This window comes from Hemiscyllium ocellatum, chromosome 19, assembly GCF_020745735.1.
Source record: "Hemiscyllium ocellatum isolate sHemOce1 chromosome 19, sHemOce1.pat.X.cur, whole genome shotgun sequence".
Lineage (NCBI taxonomy): Eukaryota > Metazoa > Chordata > Chondrichthyes > Orectolobiformes > Hemiscylliidae > Hemiscyllium > Hemiscyllium ocellatum.
In genome coordinates this window covers 14,251,383-14,272,041 of record NC_083419.1, presented here as the reverse complement: position 1 = coordinate 14,272,041, position 20,659 = coordinate 14,251,383, and the positions used below count along the sequence as shown (strand labels likewise).

At 40.9% G+C, this 20,659-nt stretch overlaps 1 protein-coding gene across 5 annotated transcripts in view; it reads left to right on the top strand.

The window, feature by feature from the left end:
* The window catches only part of poc1b (POC1 centriolar protein B), a 126,852-nt gene that overhangs the window by 97,048 nt on the left and 9,145 nt on the right, over positions 1-20,659 (top strand). For all 5 annotated transcript variants that reach the window (XM_060839249.1, XM_060839247.1, XM_060839252.1 and 2 more), the window contains one exon: positions 5,314-5,523. In XM_060839249.1, the coding sequence (XP_060695232.1) occupies positions 5,314-5,523 (210 nt within the window). The remainder of the gene's footprint in view (positions 1-5,313; positions 5,524-20,659) is intronic.

Here is a 20,659-nt window from a genome sequence, read left to right as displayed (position 1 = left end):
ATAGGATTTCGTCACAGTAACAACACACAATGATTTCAAAAAAAGAAATAGCTGGACAAATTCATCAGGTCTGACAGTCACCAGTGCCTCCAAATCATAGTATCTGTGGAGAGATAGCAGAGTCAGCATTTTGTGTCCAATGTCTCTCTTTCCAGCATCTGCAGTTCTTTGCTTTTTTGTTTACAGACTATGATTTATTAGATAAAGAAGTTGAAGAAATAGATTACTTCATCTTTGTAGATAAGAGAATCAGCAAAATACGTAGAAACAACTATTATGATAGTTGTGTTATTGAATATAGCAATCTGCTGCCCTCTGCAGCTTTTTGGAACTGCACTGATTTGGAAACCCAATCATATGTTGAGGTCATACAGAACGTTGGTGAGGCCTCTTCTGGAGTACTGTGCGCAGGTTCTGTTTGCCCTGTTATAGAAAGGATATTATTTAACTGGAGAGGGTTCCGAAAAGATGTTGCCAAAATGGAAGTTTTGAGTTACAAAAATAGATTGGAAAGACTGGGCCTTTTTTCACTGGAGTGTAGGAGGTTAAGGGGTGATCTTACTGAGGTTTATAAAATCATGAGGGGCATTGATAAGATGAATGGCCATGGTCTTTTCCTTGAGGTGGGGGAGTTCAAAACTAGGGCGTGTATTTTTAGGGTGAGAAGAGAAGGAACTCTTTTCACCTTAAAAAGAAACTTTGCTTTAATTTAGTCCAACCTGTCAGAAATAGTGCCATTTAGTTTTCATTGGGCCTGATTTGATTTGATTTGCAATTTCATGAAATATGTAAGGATTAGTGATTCACAGTGGCAATATATCTGTAAACATCACTTGTCTAAGCTGCACCTTTAGAACAAGTAAAACTAGAAACCGTAAAACTGCGAAGTTCGCTGTCCAAACAGTATTTTTCTGAGTAAAATGTCAATGACTGTGCTATCTGAGTTCATTGGCTAGGCACTGAACTGTGAAGAATGGATAGTGCTTAATTATTGCTCAGAAACTCTAGCTACTGTGTCACTACCACACAGTGAGAAGAATCATTTATGCCTGACAGGAAACAATATTAATCAATTACTGACAGATGACAGTGATATCATATTTACAGAAGCTACCAGTTTAATTTCCTGCATGACATCCGGCTGGTAATACTGTGGTAATAGCTTCCTGCACTGATGCATCAAGTTTGCTTTGTGTCTTGTTTTTCTTTTTATTTCTGACTCAGAAGTAATTCCACAAAGTTTACCAGCTATGACTGGCTTAGTCTTTGTTCCTTGGCTTTCTTACTGCTGAAAGAACATGCTTGCATTGTAGTTATTGGCACAGGAATAGATAGTACTGTTTAAGGTCATTATGTACCTCTCATGGTTTAAGAACATCTTTTATGAGGACATTTCTGTAACTAGTTCATATTTTATATTTTTAAACACCTGAGGTAAAAAGTTAATGACCAATAATATTTCAGCATGTTCAGTTTTATAATGTGGAATAAATTGAATATATCTAGCAAGTTTGTATAGTAGAATTTATTTCACTCGCATTTTGGTCAAAACCCAGTATAGGTCCTGATTTGTGTTGGAGCATGTTGAAGACTGGAACAGTGGAATGTCAATTGATCTGTTTCCCAGTTTCCTGTGTTTTCTGCTTTAGAAAGGACTGGGGAGAATAATGGAATAGAATGTTTTTGTAAAAACTCTTCTTTCTTCAATCAGAACAGTTTACTCGTTTTGTCTAGCTCACTAAGCAATACAAAGCATTCGTCTGTGAGACAAAAATGTATGAAATAAATTAGGATTTTAGAACAGTGGACAAATAAATTCATTAATTTTGTTTACTGCGAATCAATATTGAGGTTGTTATTAAAAGGGATATAGACAGCAAGAATAAGGAGTTTATGCTGAACTTGAATGCTGGTTCAATCGCAGCTAAAGTATAATGTTCAGTTCTGGGCAATGCACTTCAAAAGGAATGTGAAGGCATGAGAGAGTGTCCAAGTAAGATTTGCAAGGTTGGTCATAGATTGGAAGCTTCAGTTGCGAAAATAGATTGATGTGGAGGTATTTGGTGTTGGACTGGGGTGGACAAAGTTAAAAATCTCACAACACTAGGTTATAGTCGAGCAGGTTTATTTTGGAAGTACAAGTTTTTGGAGCACTGCTCCTTTGTCAGGTAGCTAGTGGGGCAGGATTATAGGACACAGAATTTATAATAAAAGATCTAAGTATCATAGAAACTGATGTGATGTATTGAACAAACTTAGATTGCTGTTAAGTCTTTAATCATTGAGAGTGGGGATTTCAATTCATTAATATGTAAATCCCAGAACTTATTTTCACATCACAGTCCCCTTAAAACTTAAGGTTTTATATGAAAAATAGGTGGCATCTCAGTTCAAACAATGCATTAAAGGTGTGAGGTTAGAATCTATATCCCAACCTTTGCAGCTTTCTATTTGCAGATACATTCTATTTTGTCCAAAAAGCGCAAAATCTGTAGGCAGTCAGTCCGTATGACATTTTATCAATTCCTACTTTGGAAATAGAACCAGTCTGACTCAAGGTTGGGATACAGACAGACTCTAACCTCAAACCTTTAATCTCAGCCTGAGCTGAGATGTCACCTTTTTTTTTTAATAAAATCTTAAGTTATCTCACGACTGTTCTTGAAAGAATTTCTGGGATTTACATATTAATGAATCGAAACCTGCAACCCCATTCTAAGTGATTAAAGACTAAGCAGCAATCCAGGTTAATTTGTTACATTGCATCAATTATATGACACTTTGATCTTTTACTATAAATTCTGTGTATTATGGTCCTGCCCCACTAGCTACCTGACTTAGGAGCAGTGCTCCGAAAGCTTGTACTTCCAAAACAATCCTGTTTGACTATAACCTAGTGTTGTGTGATTTTTAACTTTGAAGATAGATAGATTGGTAACGATAGGACTGTTTTCAGAAAAGAAGGTTGAGGAGAGATTTGATAGATGAATTCAAAATATGAGGGGTCTGTGTGATGACAGCGTAGAATTTCTCGGCGCTTAAGTGTATATTGAACTTCTAATTCCATTATGTTTTTTTTTCTTAAAAGAGGACTGCTGCAGCTAAAAGATGACTGTAGATAAAAATTCAGTGACTAACAGGATGGTGTGAGCCCATGGAATATCACAGCTGTCCAGAGAAAGGGAAATTTAGAGCAGAATGATTCAAAAGGGCATGAATAATGATAGGCTGATTCCCTTCTCAATAGAAAGCCATTTTCCTATGTATATCACTCTGTTTTATACTTCTAGAGATATATAAACAGATTTTTAAAAACTACAATGCCTTGTCTTTGTGTATTAGTGACCTGACATTTTGGTATGTAGAACATGTGTGGTGTGAAGTTCACACTTTAAGAACAGCCATTAAACACCCCTGCACTGCAGGTAAAAGAGGAAAGTTTTAGCTCAGCCAGCTACCATCAAATGGTACAAGGGGTGGGGGGGAGGGAAGAAAGATCTAACTGCCTCTAAAGCCAAAAATTACAAATTAGGCTGCTCAACTACCAATGTAGACACTACTGTTATGGGCCAGGCCAGACCCCCTCTAAAGCATTTTCAAGAAGATAGCCCAGAACCTAGCTTTTCTAGCTGTTTTAAGCAGGTGTAAATTGGGTATTCCAGGATGATGCAGCTGGCCCAACCACTCAGTTTTAAACAAAACAGAATTTATTTACAGACTACTGAATGAAACACCAACAAAAGAGAACCAAATTTAGAATAACTTACTATGCGAAAACCTATTCAACTCTATCGCAATTTAATGATGCTGTATCAAATACTTGCAACATCCCATAAACCCTCCCTTGGCAAAAAGAAAAGGTGAAATCAAACACCGGTTCTTACAGGAAAAGTGTCAGAGAGAGAGAGACAGCAGGGAGCTACTTTGGGTCCAGCAGCTCCTTTGGGTTCCCAGCTACAACTGGACCAGCAGCTGCAAACAAAAACAGCTTATTAAAACCAAAACAAACCAAACCCTGAACTGGGGGAATTGGCTATTCCCCTTTCATTGTACAAGTGTTTTTAAGAAAACACTTAAAACCGTTTTTTATGTAGCTATTTCCAGACATATCCGAACCTCTGTCTTTGTGAACCCCCCCCCCCCCCCCCCCCCCCCCCCCCCCCCCACAACTCCAAAAGAAAACACTAGGCCAACATAATCTTGTGAAAGGAGCAGCATCGTCACGCTATCACTATACCAGCCAAAATGCAGCTGCAAAGTTCTACTATTTACTCTTCATGATCGACCTTGAGTTCGATCCATCTACTGTTTTTAAAACTTTTTGTTTGGACTCCCATCTTATTCCTAATCTGTCCAAGTTTGTTGTGTTATTGTATCTCATTACATTTGGTAACTAATTAACTAACTCCTTTCTTAATTCAATAAAACCTGGTTAAATTAGCTCTTTTTAAAGCACACATTCACTTGATCTGGGAGAAGCATGTCCAGGGCAAATTAATCTTATGAGCAACTGAGGGGGGTGAGTGAACAAAATGAATAAGTCAGTTCATCCCTTCTCGCCTGGGAATTTAACTATTTGGATTATCCAGTACCAAAATTGGGAGCCTCATCTTGCTCTGTTTGAAACAGGGGACAGAATAAATGGGAAGAAACTATTCCCAGCCATAAACGAATTGAGAATGAGAGCCAACTCATTTAAAATAAATGGCAAAAGAAGGTAAGCAATATGAGAAAATATTTTTTCAGGCAGTGATTAATTACATCTGGCACTCACGATTTCAGGGTATGGTGGAGGCAGATTCAATTGGATTATTCTAAAGGGAATTACATTATTATTTGAAAGTGAAGAATGTAAAAGGTTAAGGGGTCAGTTATCGGGAGAATGTCCCGAAGTGAATTGCTCATTCAGAATGTCATTGAGGACACAATGGACTGAATGGCCGCCTTCTGAGCTATAGCACTTCTGTGAATAGTATAAACTATATTCTTGGCACATGATCTTTTTTCAGGTAGTTTTTTCATCATGAATAGATCTGTTTTATTAATCTGTTCACTTTGAAATTTGGATTGTAAGAACAGATGGGTCACAGATGGAAATGCAATTGATGCGGAGTTGCTAAACTTTCTGTGTAAACAGAGTAAGCTTTGTTGCTTAGTGTCTTTCTTTGCCAGACTTCTCTCAGTGCTGAGATCTGTTTGAAGTTGAACATCATACAGGAAGACAAACGAAGCTAATATCTTTTATGCACATGATATTGGAATGCAGGAATGACATTTTCCTTTTGTTTCCTTTTTTTTGCCAATTGATTGCAGTCAAAAGCAACAGAGTCGCACAGTCCCTCACTGGTAACAAACCAGGTGAACAGTTGTCTGGATCCTTCTCATCGGGTAAGCTCCCATGCAATGGACCCAGCCAGTGGTGACCCTGGTGTAACTAGCACTCTGGAGGACCACACAGGCATCCCACCAACACTTGCCAGCACATTAGGGCACATTGTAGAGCAACTGGATGTTTTAACCCAGGTGAGTGATTGAAAAGGTGAAGGACCTAATAATTGTTTTGCTAATAAGTTTTTCTTACATTTTTCGCTCTAGGAGCATTTCATTGCTGCTTTTTTGCTCCAGTTACATTTTTATCTTTGTGAGTTGCTTGGTCCACTATTTTATCTCATTTATATAAACGGTTTGGATAAGAGTTTAGGAGACTTGTTTAGTAGGTTGCGGATGACACCAAAATTGCTGGTCTCGTTAACAGTGAAGAAGGTAATCCAAGATTGCAAAGAGATTTGGATCATTTGGGCCAATGGGCTGAGGAGTGACGGATGAAGTTTAATTTGGATAAATGTGAGGTATTGCATTTTGGTAAGATGTGCAGGGGTGGGACTTAGACACATGATGGTAGGGCCCTGGGTAGTAGTATTGAACAGAGATACCTAGGGGTTCAGGTACATAGTTCTTTGAAACTTGTGTCACAGATAGATAGGGGGATAAAGAAGGCTTTTAGCACTCATGCCTTCATAGCTCAGACTATTGAGCATAGGAGTTGGGATGTGATGGTGAGGTTGTACAGGACATTGAGGGCACTTTTGGAGTACTGTGTACACTTCTGATCGCCTCTGCTATAGGAAGGATATTATTAAATTGGGGAGGATTCAGAAAAGATTTACCAGGATGTTGCTGGGACTGGAGAGTTTGGGAGGCTTGGATTTTTTCCCTGGACCATAGAAGGTTGAGGGGTGACCTTAAAGAAGTTTAAAACCTTGTGAGAGACATTGATAGGATGAATGGTAAAGGTCTGTTCCCTAGAGTGGGTGAGTTCAAAAACTAGAGGGAATATTTTTAAGGTAAGTGGTGAAAGATTTAAAAAGGACCTGTAGGGCAACCTTTTCACACAGAGGGTGGTTCATGTGTGGAATGGATTACCAGAGGAAGTGGTAGTTGCAGGTACAGCTATAATATTTAAAAGTCATTTGGATAGGTATATAAACAGGAAAAGTTTAGAGGGATATGGGCCAAATGCAGGCAAATGGGGCTATTTTAGTTTGGGAAACTTCGTCAGCACAGGCGAGTTGGAAAGAAGGGTCTATTTCTGTGATGTATAACGCTCTGCTGTCAATGACTCTGAAATCTGAGATTTGAATTTGTTACAATCATAATAATTGCATGGTACCAGTACCTGTTGTTTTTAACTAATTAAAACCAAACTCCTCTTTTTACACAGAGTTAAAGGATAAATTTGCAATAACTTATGTTGATTGCTTCAACACTTGTTCCTTTTCCCTGAAAATTCTTGTTTTACCCTATTAATACCATACCACCAGAATGTGTGAAGTCATTCAAAAATACACAATTATGGGTAGCTTTTCTCATGCTATCATATGCTCTAAAGTACTATCAAACTAACTTAATTTCCTGAGAGAGATGGATAAACGCAGATTAAAATTACAGGGTAAAGCTTGGCTTTTGTAGGCTACAGTCATAGTGCCAAAGAAGCATAGAAAATAGGAGCAGGAGTAGGCCATACTCATACAGCATGGAAACAGGCCCTTTCCCTCAACATGTCCGTGCCAACCAACAAACACCAAACAACACTAATCCCATTTTCCTCCACTTCGTAGTCTACTCTGCTTTGGCATTTTAAGCGCACGTCCAGTTGAGTCTTAAATGTTGCGAGAGTACCTGCCTCCTCAAAAGTTTTAGGCAGCGTGTTCCAAATTTCTGCCAAATGCTGGTTGAAAAAGCATTTCCTCAAATCACTCTAAACCACTTACTTCTCAACTTGTGCCCTCTGTCTTAGATGCATCTGCCATGGGGAAAAGATTCTCACAATCTACTCAGTCTATGTGTATCGTAATTTTAGAAAGATTAGATTAGATTCCTACAGTGTGGAAACAGGCCCTACGGCCCAACAAGTCCACACCGACCCTCCAAAGAGTAACCCACCCAGACCTATTTCCCTCTGACTAATGTACCTAACAGTATGGGCAATTTAGCATGGCCAATTCACCTGACCTGCACATCTTTGGACTGTGGGAGGAAACCAGACCATCCAGACGAAACCCACGTGGACACGGGGAGAATGTGCAAACTCCACATAGTCAGTGGCCCAAGGCTAGAATCTAACCTGGGTCACTGGCACTGTGAGGCAGCAGTGCGAACCACTGAGCCACCGTGCTGTCCCAAGAAATTGAGCTTCAGTGAGCCTGATGTGATCGGAACAAGTAACCTTCTGATCTGGAATCAGACGCGCTACTGTTGCACCACAAGCGCGCAGCCAAATTTTGTATATTAATCAGATCCCCTCCCCTTGGCCACCTATATTCTAAGGAAAACTAATTCAGACTAACCAGTCTTTGATCATAACTCAGCCTTTTCATCCCTGGTAGCCTCCTAGTGAAACTCCACTGCACCCTCTCCAGTACAGCCATGTTGTTCCATTTAGTGTGGTGGCCAGAACTGCACACAGTATTCCATCTGTGACCTTACCAATGTTTGATAAAACTGTATCAAGACTTTCTGGCTCCTATAAGCCCAGCTAACGCAGGCAAGCATCCCATATTGCTTTTCATAACTCTATCTACCTCTACTAACACCAAGATTCCTTTATTCCTCGATACTCCCTAGGGACCTACCATTCATTGTGTAAATCCTTCTCTTATTAGACCTCTAAAATGCATCACCTCACATTTCTCAGGATTAGATTTCATGTGCAAATGCTCTGCCCAGTTTATCAGCTGATCAGTATCAGACTATAGCCTGAGACCATCCTCCTCACTATCAGCAGCACCAATTTTCATGCAAACCTACTAATTATACATCCACATTCATATCCAAGTTATTCATGTACATGACAACTGCAAGGTTCCCAGCACCGATCCCTGTGATAGACTGCTAGTCACAGGATTCCAATCACAAAAATAACCCTCCGCCATCACCCTTTGCCTCCTATTTGCAAGCCAATTTTTTATCCAGTTTGCCAAATTGCCTTGGATCCCTTGCGCTATTACCAGTTGACCAGCCTTCCATGTGGGACTTTGACAAAGACCTTATTGAAATCACATCAACTGCACTACCTTCACCAATATATTTAGTCACCTTTCTAAAAAACTCATTTATATTTAATCCCTCTAACAAATCCATGCTGACTATCCCTGATAAGTCCCTGACTTTCCAAGTGTTGATTCACCCTGTCCCTCAGAAGTTTTCCCTGTAATATCCCTACCACTGACATCAGATGAACTGGTCTGCAATTATCTGGCATATCATTGCTGACCTTCTTCAACAAAAGAACAACATTAGCTTTCCTCAAGTCATCTGGCACTTCATTTTTCACCAATAGAGTTTTGAATATATCTAACAGGATCCCAGCAATCTCCTCCCTTACCTCCCATTTGCAACTCATACATCACCTCAGGTCCAAGGGATTTAGACACCTTTATGCCTGCTAAAACATGCTCCTTATTAAACTTCATTTGTTCTAGAACCTCACCATCCCAGCTGAAATCCACAGTTACAATGTCTTTCTCTTCTTTGAATACAGGTGAGAAATATTCTTTTAAAACTCATCCACATTCTCCACCACCACGTGGAGATTGTCCTTTTGATCTCCAATAGACTCCACTCTTAGAACTTAGAACAATACAGCGCTGAACAGGCCCTTCAGCCCTCAATGTTGCGCCGACCTGTGAACTATTCTCAGCTCGTCCCCCTACATTATCCCCAAATCAGCCATGTGCTTATCTAAGGATTGTTTAAATCTCCCTAAAGTGGCTGAGTTGACTACATTAGCAGGTAGGGCTTTCCACGCCCTTACCACTCTCTGCATAAAGAACCTGCCTCTGACATCTGTCTTAAATCTATCACCCCTCAATTTGTAGTTGTGCCCCCTCGTACAAGATGACGTCATCATCCTGGGGAAAAGACTTTCACTGTCTACCCTATCTAATCCTCTGATCGTCTTGTATGTCTCTATCAAATCCCCCTTTAGCCACCGCCTTTCCAATGAGAACAGACTCAGGTGTCTCAGCCTTTCCTCATAAGACCTTCCCTCCAGACCAGGCAACATCTTGGTAAATCTCCTCTGCACCTTTTCCAATGCTTCCACATCCTTCCTGTAATGGGGCAACCAGAACTGTACACAATATTCCAAGGGTGGCCACACAGCATTTTGTATAGTTGCAGCATGATATTGCGGCTCCGGAACTCAATCCCTCTACCAATGAAACCTAACACACTGTATGCCTTCTTAACAGCACTATCCACCTGGGTGGCAACTTTCAGAGATCTATGCACATGGACTCCAAGCCCCCTCTGCACATCCACACTACAAGAATCTTTCCATTGACCCAGTACTCTGCCTTCCTGTTATTCTTCCCAAAGTGCATCACCTCACATTTAGCTGCACTGAACTCCATTTGCCATCTCTCAGCCCAATTCTACAGTTTATCCAAGTCCCCCTGCAACCTGTAACATTCTTCCAAACTGTCCACTACTCCACCGACTTTAGTGTCATCTGCAAATTTGCTAATCCATCCACCTGTGCCTGTGTCTAAGTCATTTATTCAAATGACAAACAGCAGTGATCCCAAAACAGATCCTTGTAGCACACCACTAGTAACTGGATTCCAGACTGAATATTTTCCATCAACCACCACTCGCTGCCTTCTTTCAGAAAGCCAGTTTCTAATCCAAACTGTTAAATCACCCATGATTCCATGCCTCTGCATTTTCTCCATCAGCCTGCCACGTGGAACCTTATCAAAGGCTTTACTGAAGTCCAAGTATACCATGTCAACTGCCCTACCCTCATTTACATATTTGGTCACCTTCTCAAAAAACTCAATGAGGTTTGTGAGACACGATTTGCCCTTGCCGAAACCATGTTGACTATCTGAAATCAAATTGTTGCTTACTAGATAATAATAATTCTTATCTCTTATAATCTTTTCCAAAACCTTTCCTACAACAGAAGTAAGGCTCACTGGTCTATAATTACCTTTGCTGCCTTTCTTGAACAAGGGCACAACATTTGCAATCCTCCAGTCCTCATGTACTAAACCTGTAGACAATGATGACTCAAATATCAAAGCCAAAGGCTCTGCTATCTCCTTCCTAGCTTCCCAGAGAATCCTCTGATAAATCCCACCTGGCCCAGGAGACTTATCTACTTTCGCTCCTTCTAGAATTGGTAACACCTGTGCGTAACTAACCTCGATCCTTTCTAGTCTAATATCTCGTACGTCATTCTTCTCCTCTATAATATTCTCCAATTCCTGAATGCACACCGACGAGGAATGTTCATTTAGCACCTCCGATCTCTACAGACTCCACACTCAACTTCCCACTCCTGTCTTTGACTGGCCCTATTCCTACCCTAATCATCCTTTTATTCCTCATAGAAAGCTTTAGGGGTCTCCTTTATTCTATTTGCTCAAGACTGCTCGTGTCCTCTCTTTGCTCTTCTTAACTCTCTCTCTTTAAATCCTTCTTAGCTAATCTGTAACTCTCCATCACCTCATCTGTACCATCTTGCTTTATCAACACATAAGCCTCCTTCTTCATCTTAACAAGAGATGCAATTTCTATAGTAAACCATGGTTCCCTTATCTTATCACTTCCTCCCTGCCTGACAGGGACATACCTATCAAGGACACGCAATATATCTGTTCCTTAAACCAGCTCCACGTTCTATTGTCTGCATTCCCTGCATTTTGCTACCCCATTCTATGCATCCTAATTCTTGCCCATTCGCATTATAATTGCCATTACTCTATCGATAACTCTTGACCTGTGGCATGTACCTATCTCTTTCCATCGCTAAACTAAACGTAACTGAATTATGGTCACTCTCTCCAAAGTGCTCACCTATAACTAAATCAAACACCTGGCCTGGTTCATTATCAAACACCAGATTCAGTGTGGCTTCCCCTCTTGTCAGCCCTTCGACATTCTGTGTCTGGAAAACCTCCTGTACACATTGGACAAAAACTGATCCATCCAATGTACTAGAGCTGTAACATTTCCAGTTAATGTTGGGGAAGTTAAAGTCCCTCATAATGACAACCCTGTTCCTTTCATTCCTACTTAGAATAGTTTTGCTAATCTTCACTTCCATCTCCCTGGAACTCTGCGGAGGCCTATTTAAAAAAAAATTCCAAGCAGTGTGACCTCTCCCCTCCTGTTTCTAACCTCAGCCCACGCTACCTCAGTAGACGAGTCCTCATCAAAAGTTCTCTCAGCCACCGCTATACTATTTTGACTAACAAGGCCACGCCTCCCCCTCTTTTACCGCCTTGACTGTTTTTAATGAGCGATCTAAACCCTGGAACCTGCAAAATCCATTCCTCACCCTGCTCTATCCATGTCTCCGAAATGGCCATAACATTGAAGTCCCAGGTACCTATTCATGCTGCAAGCTCACCTACCTTATTTCAGATACTTCTGGTAGTGAAGTAGACACACTTCAAACCAGTTTGCTGTCTGCCAGCACATTCCTGTGACCCTGAAATCCTGTCCCTGTCCTTCCTACTCTCATCCTCCTGTGCACTGCAACTACACCTCCGGTTCTCATCCTGTTTCTCTGCATATACTTTAAAATGCCTTGAGGTTTTCCATAATCTTATAAGCTTGAAAATGTTTTATGACCCTTCTTTGCACTCCTAATTTCTTTTTAAGGACACTGTACACTGTCTGTCCTTTTGAAGGGCTTCCCTATTTTTAATGTGTTGTGCCGACCATAATTCTTCCTTTTCTTTTCAGTATCAAACTCTCGATATCTCTTGACATGTTGGGTTCCCTGGACTTTGTTGCTCTTGCTCTTCAACTGTTCAAGGAAAATACTGTCCTGAACGTTCAGTATACTACTTTGAAAAGGCTCTCACTTTCAAATGTGGACTTACTGCAAGTAGCTGCTCCCAGTCTACATTTGCTAGATCCTACCTAATGATATTGAATTTGGCCTTCCCCTAGTTTAGCCACTTTAACTTACCACTATGCTTATCCCTTTCCATAATTACTTTGAAACTTCGAGTTCTGGTCACTAACCCCAAAATGCTCGCCTGCTTAAACTTCAATCACTTGACCAACTTCATTCCCTAGGATTAGTACTACCTAGGACTATCTACATACTGGCACAAAAATGCACTTTAAAAATTCCACCCGGTCTAATTCTTTAATACTAAGACAATGCCAGTTAATGATAGCAAAGTTGAAATCCCCTACAACTACAGCCCTATTGCTCTTGCACCTTTCTATGATTTGCCTATGCATCTGCTACTCTGTTTCCCTCTGACTGTTGGAAGGCCTGTAGTATAGTCAAAGTAATCACCTTTTTCTTTTATTACTGAGCTTTACCCACACGGTTTCCTATGAAGAGCCTTCTAGGATATTCTACAGTGACGGTTTCCTTTATCAATGACGTTAAATTGTTACATAAATACCATTCAGTGATTTTCAGGCTTCAGGGATTTTGTAATCCAGTAACTGTGCTGGATTTCTGTGGTAACATCCAGGTTTACTTTGCTCACTGATCATTGAAGCAGATTTGGCTCCGCAGGTTTTGGAAATCCGAGCTTCGAAACAATTAAAGTTGTAATTCTGCTGCTATTGACTCTGGTCTGTGTTATTACCAAGGTGGTTTCCACACGACTAGGATTTTGGTTAATATTGCAGATTTGCTTTCTGTAGCAGGTCAGGTGACAGTTCATGCTTTTTCAGTCCAGTGCTTCCATTACGAAGCAACTGCTTAATGCAATGTAAAGTGACAAACCTAAAGCTTAATCAATTTTGTGCAGGATTAAAGTTTAAGGTTGCTTCAGGTTACTTTGACAGGCAAGGGAAAGGAAAATGACTGAATTGCATTTATGTAACAATTTAACACACACTGTCATAGAGATGTACAACACGGAAACAGATCCTTTGGTCCAATGAGTCCATGCTGACGAGATATCTTAAATTAATCTAGTCCCATGTGCCAGCATTTGGCACATGTCCCTCTAAGCTCTTCGTTTTCATATACACATCCAGATGCTTTTTAAATGTTGTAATTGTATCAGCCTCCTCCATTTCCTCTGGCAGCGCATTCCATACATGCACTACCCTCTATGAAGAAGTTGCCCGTTAGGTCTCTTTTAAATCTTGCCCTCTTATCTTAAATCTATGTTCTTTTAGTTTTCAATTCTCTCACCTCAGAAAATGCCTTGTCTATTCACCCTATCCATGTCCCTCATGATTTTATGAACCTCTGTAAGGTCACCCTTCAGCCTTTGATGCTCCAGGGAAAATAGCCCCAGCCTATTCAGCCTCTCCTTTTAGCTCAAACCCTCCAACCTTGGCAACATCCTTGTAAATCTTTTCTGAATCCTTTGAAGTTTCACAACATCCTTCCTATAGCAGGGAGTCCAGAATTGCACACAATATTCCAAAAGTGGTCGAACCAATACCCTGTATAGCCGCTATATGACCACCCAATTCCTATACTAAATACACTGACCAATAAAGGCAAGCATACGAAACACCGCTTTCACTGTCCTATCTCCCACCCACTTTCAAGGAACTATGAACCTGCACTCCAAGGTCTGTTTGTTCAGCAACACTCCCCAGGAGCTTACCGTTAAGTGTACAAGTCCTGCTCTGATTTGTCCCGTTGTACTCTGAGGTAACCTTCTTCGCTGTCCACTTCACCTGCAATTTTGATATCATCTGCGAACTTACTAACCATACCTTCTATGTTCATATCCAAATCATTTAAATAAATGATAAAAAGCAGTGGAGCCAGCATGGATCTATGTGGCACATCACTGGTCATGCTTTCTTCACAGGCCTCCAGTCTGAGAAGCAACCATCCACCACCAACCTCTGTCTTCTATCTTCAAGTCAGTTCTGTATCCAAATGGCTAATTCTCTAAGATTGCAAAGCAGCAACTTAAGTTTTGATTAAATTTACAACAGAGGAAGAGAAACAGCTCAAAGCACTGTAAGGAATAGATCTTAAGCAAAATCTCAAGCATTTCTGTTTCAGGCTAAGTGGAAATGTTGAGAAAAATAATTCAAAGATTATGTGAGAAAGTCAATGCTGGGGCAGTAGCAGGGTCCTAGGAGTAGCCTGGTTCTCACAGTAGCTGACATCTGTTTCAAATGGGAGGGAAACTATTGACAAGGTCACCCTGCCTGTCTTGTGAGCGTAAGAGTCAAGCAGGAAGTGTGGAATTGGAGTAATGTGTAGGGTCACTTCCCTAGAATAATGTAATGAACTACATGGATTTTGTTTTACAGCAATCCAAGAATTTGAATTGTTATTCTGTGATATCTGTTGATCAATTTATTTAACTTAATTTTGTAAGTTGTCAAGTGGGATTTGAACTCACCTCTGAACTTATACAGTAGTGCCATCACCATCAAACTACCTATCTTGATATATGATAAAATTGGCAATCAATTTTATTAAAGCAGGATGCAGTATCACATACCACAAAAGGAGCTCATTGACCCATTCTGTCTATTCTGGTTCTCTAAGGACTATATGTACATTCTATTCTTCACAAAGCTACAATGTTGAATGGCTTAGATTAATCAGTTTTCTACTGCCGCTAATTGAACCTGCTCAATTCAAGTTTTTCATTCAGTGTCTGTGATTCTGCCGACCCCACTTTTCCTTTTCAGGTACAGTTCCACTCACAGTTGCAGATAGCCAGTTAATGGTCTGTGGCTTTAAACATTGAATTTTTAGTTTGAGGAATTATCATTTAACTGTAGAAAATAAGAAATCTAATTGCAGTACAAGGAAGCATTAAAGCAACCTTAAAAGGCTTGAGTCATTTTGCCTTAAGAGGTTACCAGCGAGAAAGATAAGATCATGAATGGCAAATGCATTTGTTGAGCTGGAGACATGTAGTCTTAATTTGCAGTAATAGCAGTCCAGCTTATTTTGAGAGTTAAAGCCTAAGTTGTTCAAATCAGAAAGGCTGTAAAACCTATTTGCTTTGTCAAATCAAAGAGTAAATTGTAAATAAGTAATGATAGCTCAGACAAGCTATTCCATTCTGGAAATATGTGAAGCTTAAGTAGGTGCTCTGGTTTAAATTTATCTCTGTTTTGGAGAGGAGTCTGCTGCAGTTTGGATTTGCAAAAGTGCTAAAGCCTAAGAAATTGCCAGGTAGGCCACAGATTACTGAAGTTAGAGCTGCACAAAAGTCTTGACATAAAAAAATGAAAATGAGCCTTGGTATCCATTGTTAGTTCACAGCAGCTGAGAGTGGGGAGAGGGAAACTCAAGCATATTTGCTTGATGCAGCTGAGAAACATGGAAGTTTTCAGAATTTTGGTGACACTTTGAAAAAACTAACTGACTGGAGGAATAAGGATTCTGGGTAATCCAAGATGGAGGACGGGTATTATTTCTGGCTGTAACGGGCTGCTCCTTTTTTGAGGGATTTTAAGTATTGAAGGTGATGTCCTCGAATTCCAGGAGCAGCAATTACTGTTTTATATGCTGTTGCATTATTTTGGAACTTTTGAGAAAAGAAAAGTCAAAACTACTGCACTTTTAAAAGGGAGAGGAACAGACAAAGGTAGCACATGGTCTGTGCAGGAGAGAGAGAGAGAGAGAGAGAGAAAGGAACCCACACTACTAAATGACACAGTTACTTGCATTGTTGTTTGAATTCATGCATTGCTGGACTTCAAAGTGCAACTAGGAAAATTAACAAACAGTGAAATTCACAAGTGATCTTAGAGAACCTGTTTGGGAGATGTCACAGCACAGAAACAGATAAGTGAATAGTTTTAAGTGTAGCCTTGCTGTAAGTCTGCAGTAGTGAGTAGAGTGGGTTCTTGCTTGATTATATATTTTATTGCGATATGTCTCTTGATTAAACTTAAAAATATAAGCCATAAGTATTACGTTACCCTGGAGCAGTGTTTTGTAGAGGAAAAAGACAATGCCATTTTCTGGATCTGCAGATTGGAAGAATCAAAATGGCCTTTAGTAGAGTGATCTGCTCGTCATGTCAGATCTGGGAGTTTATGTTACTGAGGATTATATCTGCAATAAATGCTGTTGGTTGCGAATCCTATCGGATCAAATGATTGCCTCTAACTGTCATTCCAACCAATGTGGAATTTACAAGAGGAAGGGGATGTGATTGATGGCAGGTACAGGAAGGAAGAAAAGTAGCAGATACAGTCACATAGATGGGTTAACTCCAGGAAAGGTAAGAGAGGTAGGCAGCTAGTGCAGGAGTCTTCTGTGACTATTCCCATTTCGAACAAGTATGCTGTTTTGGAAATTGTAGGGCGTTATGGATTCTCAGGAGAATCCAACACGAACAGCCAAGTTTCTGGTTTTGAGACTGGCTGTAGTGAAATGAGGGGTATGTCGGGTTCCAAGCGATCGACTGTGTTAGGGAACTCTCTAGTCCGAGGTACAGACAGATGTTTCTGTGGCCCATAGCGAAAAATCCGAATGGTGTGTTGTCTCCCTGGTGCCAGGATCAAGAATGTCTGAGAGGATGTAGAATGTCCTCAAGGGGGAGAGGGCTTAGAAGAGGTTATTGTACACATTGGAACCAATGACAAAGGAAGGCAGAAGGATGAGATTCTGAAGGGTGAAAATAAGAGAGTTAGGCAGGAATTTTAAAAGGAGGTCTTCAAGTAGTAATATCTGGATTACTCCAGTGCAACGAGCTAGTGAGGGTAGGAAGAGGAGAATAGAGCAGATGAATGCATGGCTGAGGAGCTGATATATGGGAAAAGGATTCACAGTTTTGGATCATTGGAATCTCTTCTGGGATAGAAACGACCTGTACAAGAAGGATTGCACCTGAACTGGAAGGAGGCTAATATACTGGCAGGGAGATTTGCTAGGGCTGCTTGGGAGGATTTAAACAAGTAAGGTGGGGAGAGGTGGAACCCAGGGAGATAGTGAGGGAAGAGATCAATCTGAGACCGGTATAGTTGGGAAAGGGAGCGAGTCAGTCAGGACAGGTAGGGACAAAGCAGAGAATAAGGTAGGACTGATGAATTAAACTGCAATTATTTCAATGCAAGAGGCCTAACAGGGAAAGCAGATGAATTCAGGGCATGGTTAGGAACATGGGACTGGGGTGTAATAGCAATTACAGAAACATGGCAGAGAAAGGGACAGGACTGACAGCTATTGTTCCAAATGCAAATGCTGCAGGAATGACAGAAAGGGAGGCAAGAGAGAAGGGGGAGTGGCATTTTTGATAGTATTACAGGTGTACTGAGGGAGAATACTCCCAGAAATACATCCAAGGAAGTTATTTGGTTGGAACTGAGAAATAAGAAAGGGATGCTCACCTTATCGGGATTGTATTATAGACCCCTGTTAGTCGGAGGGAAATTGAGAAACAAATTTGTAAGGAGATCTCAGTTATCTGTAAGAATACTAGGGTGGTTAAGGTAGGGGTTTTAACTTTCCAAACATAGACTGGGACTGCCATAAGTGTTAAGGGTTTAGATGGAAAGGAATTTGTTAAGACAATTTTGTGATTCAGTATGTGGATGTACATGCTAGACAAAGTGCAAAACTTGACCTACTTTTGGGAAATAAGGCAGGGTGGGTGACTGAGGTGTCAGTGGGGAGCACTTTGGGGCCAGTGACCATAATTACTTAGATTACTTGGATTACATAGTGTGGAAACAGGCCTTTCAGCCCAACAAGTCCACACCAACCCGCCAAAGCGCAACCCACCCATACTCCTACACCTAATACCATGGACAATTTAGCATGGTCAGTTCACCTGACCTGCACATCTTTGGACTGTGGGAAGAAACCGGAGCACCTGGTGGAAACCCACGCAGACACTGGGAGAATGTGCAAACTCTACACAGTCAGTTGTCTGAGGCAGGAATTGAACCCGGGTCCCTGGTGCTGTGAGGCAGCAGTGCTAACCACTGTGCCACCGTGCCGCCTATTAGATTCTATTTCATTTAAAATAGTCATGGGAAAGGATGGACCAGATCTAAAAATTGAAGTTCTAAATTGGAGAAAGGCCAGTTTTGACGGTATTAGGCAAGAATTTTCAAAAGGTGATTGGGCGGATATGTTCACAGGTAAAGGGACAACTGGAAAATGGGAAGCTTTTAGAAATGAGATAACGAGAGTCCAGAGACAATATATTCCTGTTAGGGTGAAAGGAAAGGCTGTTGGGTGTGTGGAATGCTAGATGACCGGAGAAATTGAGGGTTTGGTTAAGAAAAAGGAGGAACCATATGTCAGGTCGACAGGATAAATCGAGTGAATCCTTAGGAGTATACTTAAGAGGGAAATCAGGACGGCAAAAGGGGGACATGAGATAGCTTTGGCAAATAGAGTTAAGGAGAATCCAAAGGGTTTTTACAAATACATTAAGGACAAAAGGGTAACTAGAGAGAGAATAGGGGCCCTGAAAGATCAGCAAAGCAGCCTTTGTGTGGAGTTGCAGGAGATGGGGGAGACACTAAACGAGTATTTTGCATCAGTGTTTACTTTGGAAGAGGACATGGGAGATACAGAATATAGGGAAATAGATGGTGACATCTTGAAAAATGTCCATATTTAAAGAGGAGGAAGTGCTGGATGTCTTGAAACGCATAAAAGTGGATAAATCCCCAGGACCTGATCCTGGTATACTCTAGAACTCTGGAAAGCTAGGGACGTGATGTGCTGGGCCTCTTACTGAGACATTTGGATCATTGACAGTCACAGTGAGGTGCCGGAAGAGTGGAGGTTGGCAGGAACTTGTACACTTAATGGTAACGTCCTAGGGAGTGTTGCTGAACAAAGAGACCTTGGAAGGCAGGTTCACTGCTCCTTGAAAGTGGAGTTGCAGATAGGATAGTGAAGGCAGCGTTTGGTATGTTTTCCTTGGTCGTTGGGAAGCCATGTTGTGGCTGTACAGGACATTGATTAGGCCACTTTTGGAATATTGCATGGGGTTCCTATTGGAAGGATGTTGTGAAACTTGAAAGGGTTCAGAAAAAATTGACAAGGATGTTGCCAGGGTTGGAGGATTTGAGCTATAAGGAGAGATTGAATAGGCTAGAGCTGTTTTCCCTGGAGCCTCAGAGGCTGAGGGGTGACTTTATAGAGGTTTATAAAATCATGAGGGGCATGGATTGGGTGAATAGACAAGGTCTTTCCCCTGGGGTGAGGGAGCCCAGAACTAGACGGTATAGTTTTAGGTTGAGAGGGAAAAGATGTAAAAGAGACAGAAGGGGCAACTTTTTCACGCAGAGGGTGTTACATGTGTGGAATGGATTCTCAGAGGAAGTTGTGGAGGCTAGTACAATTACAACATCTAAAAGACATCTGGATGGGTATATGAATAGGAAGGGTTTGGAGGGATATAGGCCGGGTGCTATACAGGACTAGATTGGGTTGGGATATCTTTTCGGCATGGACAAGTTGGAAGAAAGGGTCTGTTTCCATGCTGTACATCTTTATGACTCTGACTGATAAAACTTGAAATTGTGCCACTAGTTAAATATTTCAGGGAAGTCTCAAGAGACCAGGGAACCTCTGACTCGGGAAAATAGATTGACCCACAAAGATAAAACAGTCATTGAGGCAGTCTAAGTCAAGAAGCTTTGAGAATGCTTCCAAAACTAGATCCTCAAAAGTGAAGAATGCCGTGCAAAGACGACAGTTTTAATGAGATCTGATGACTTGGAACATATTACACTTAGGTGGGATCTGTTTTAACTGTATTGGTCATTTAAAGTTCCGTCATGGGAAAGTCAACCATAGTTTGTCAGTTAATTTATATTCACATCATAATAATTGTGGATATTTGAGTACAGGTTGTATAGAAATTGGAGATCATTTTGCTTTGCTAACTGTATAGTAAACTTTTATTTATGCAAAATCATGGAATCCTTGTGGCTTTGCTTTCTGTCTGAGTATCTGTAATCTTGAACTTTGTTTACTTTAAATAAGAATCGTTACTGGTCCCTAACTCGATCCTAACATAAATTTAGGACTCTAGTAGCGTTTGGGGCAGAGGTGATCTGTACAAGAGAGACAGATTGCACCTGAACTGGAGGGTAACACATATCCTGTCAGGGAGGTTTGCTAGTGCTACTTCGGAGGATTTAAACTGAAGTGGAAAGGGAATGGGAACCAGAGCAGCAGATCATCTAGTGATGGGATTGAGGGGAA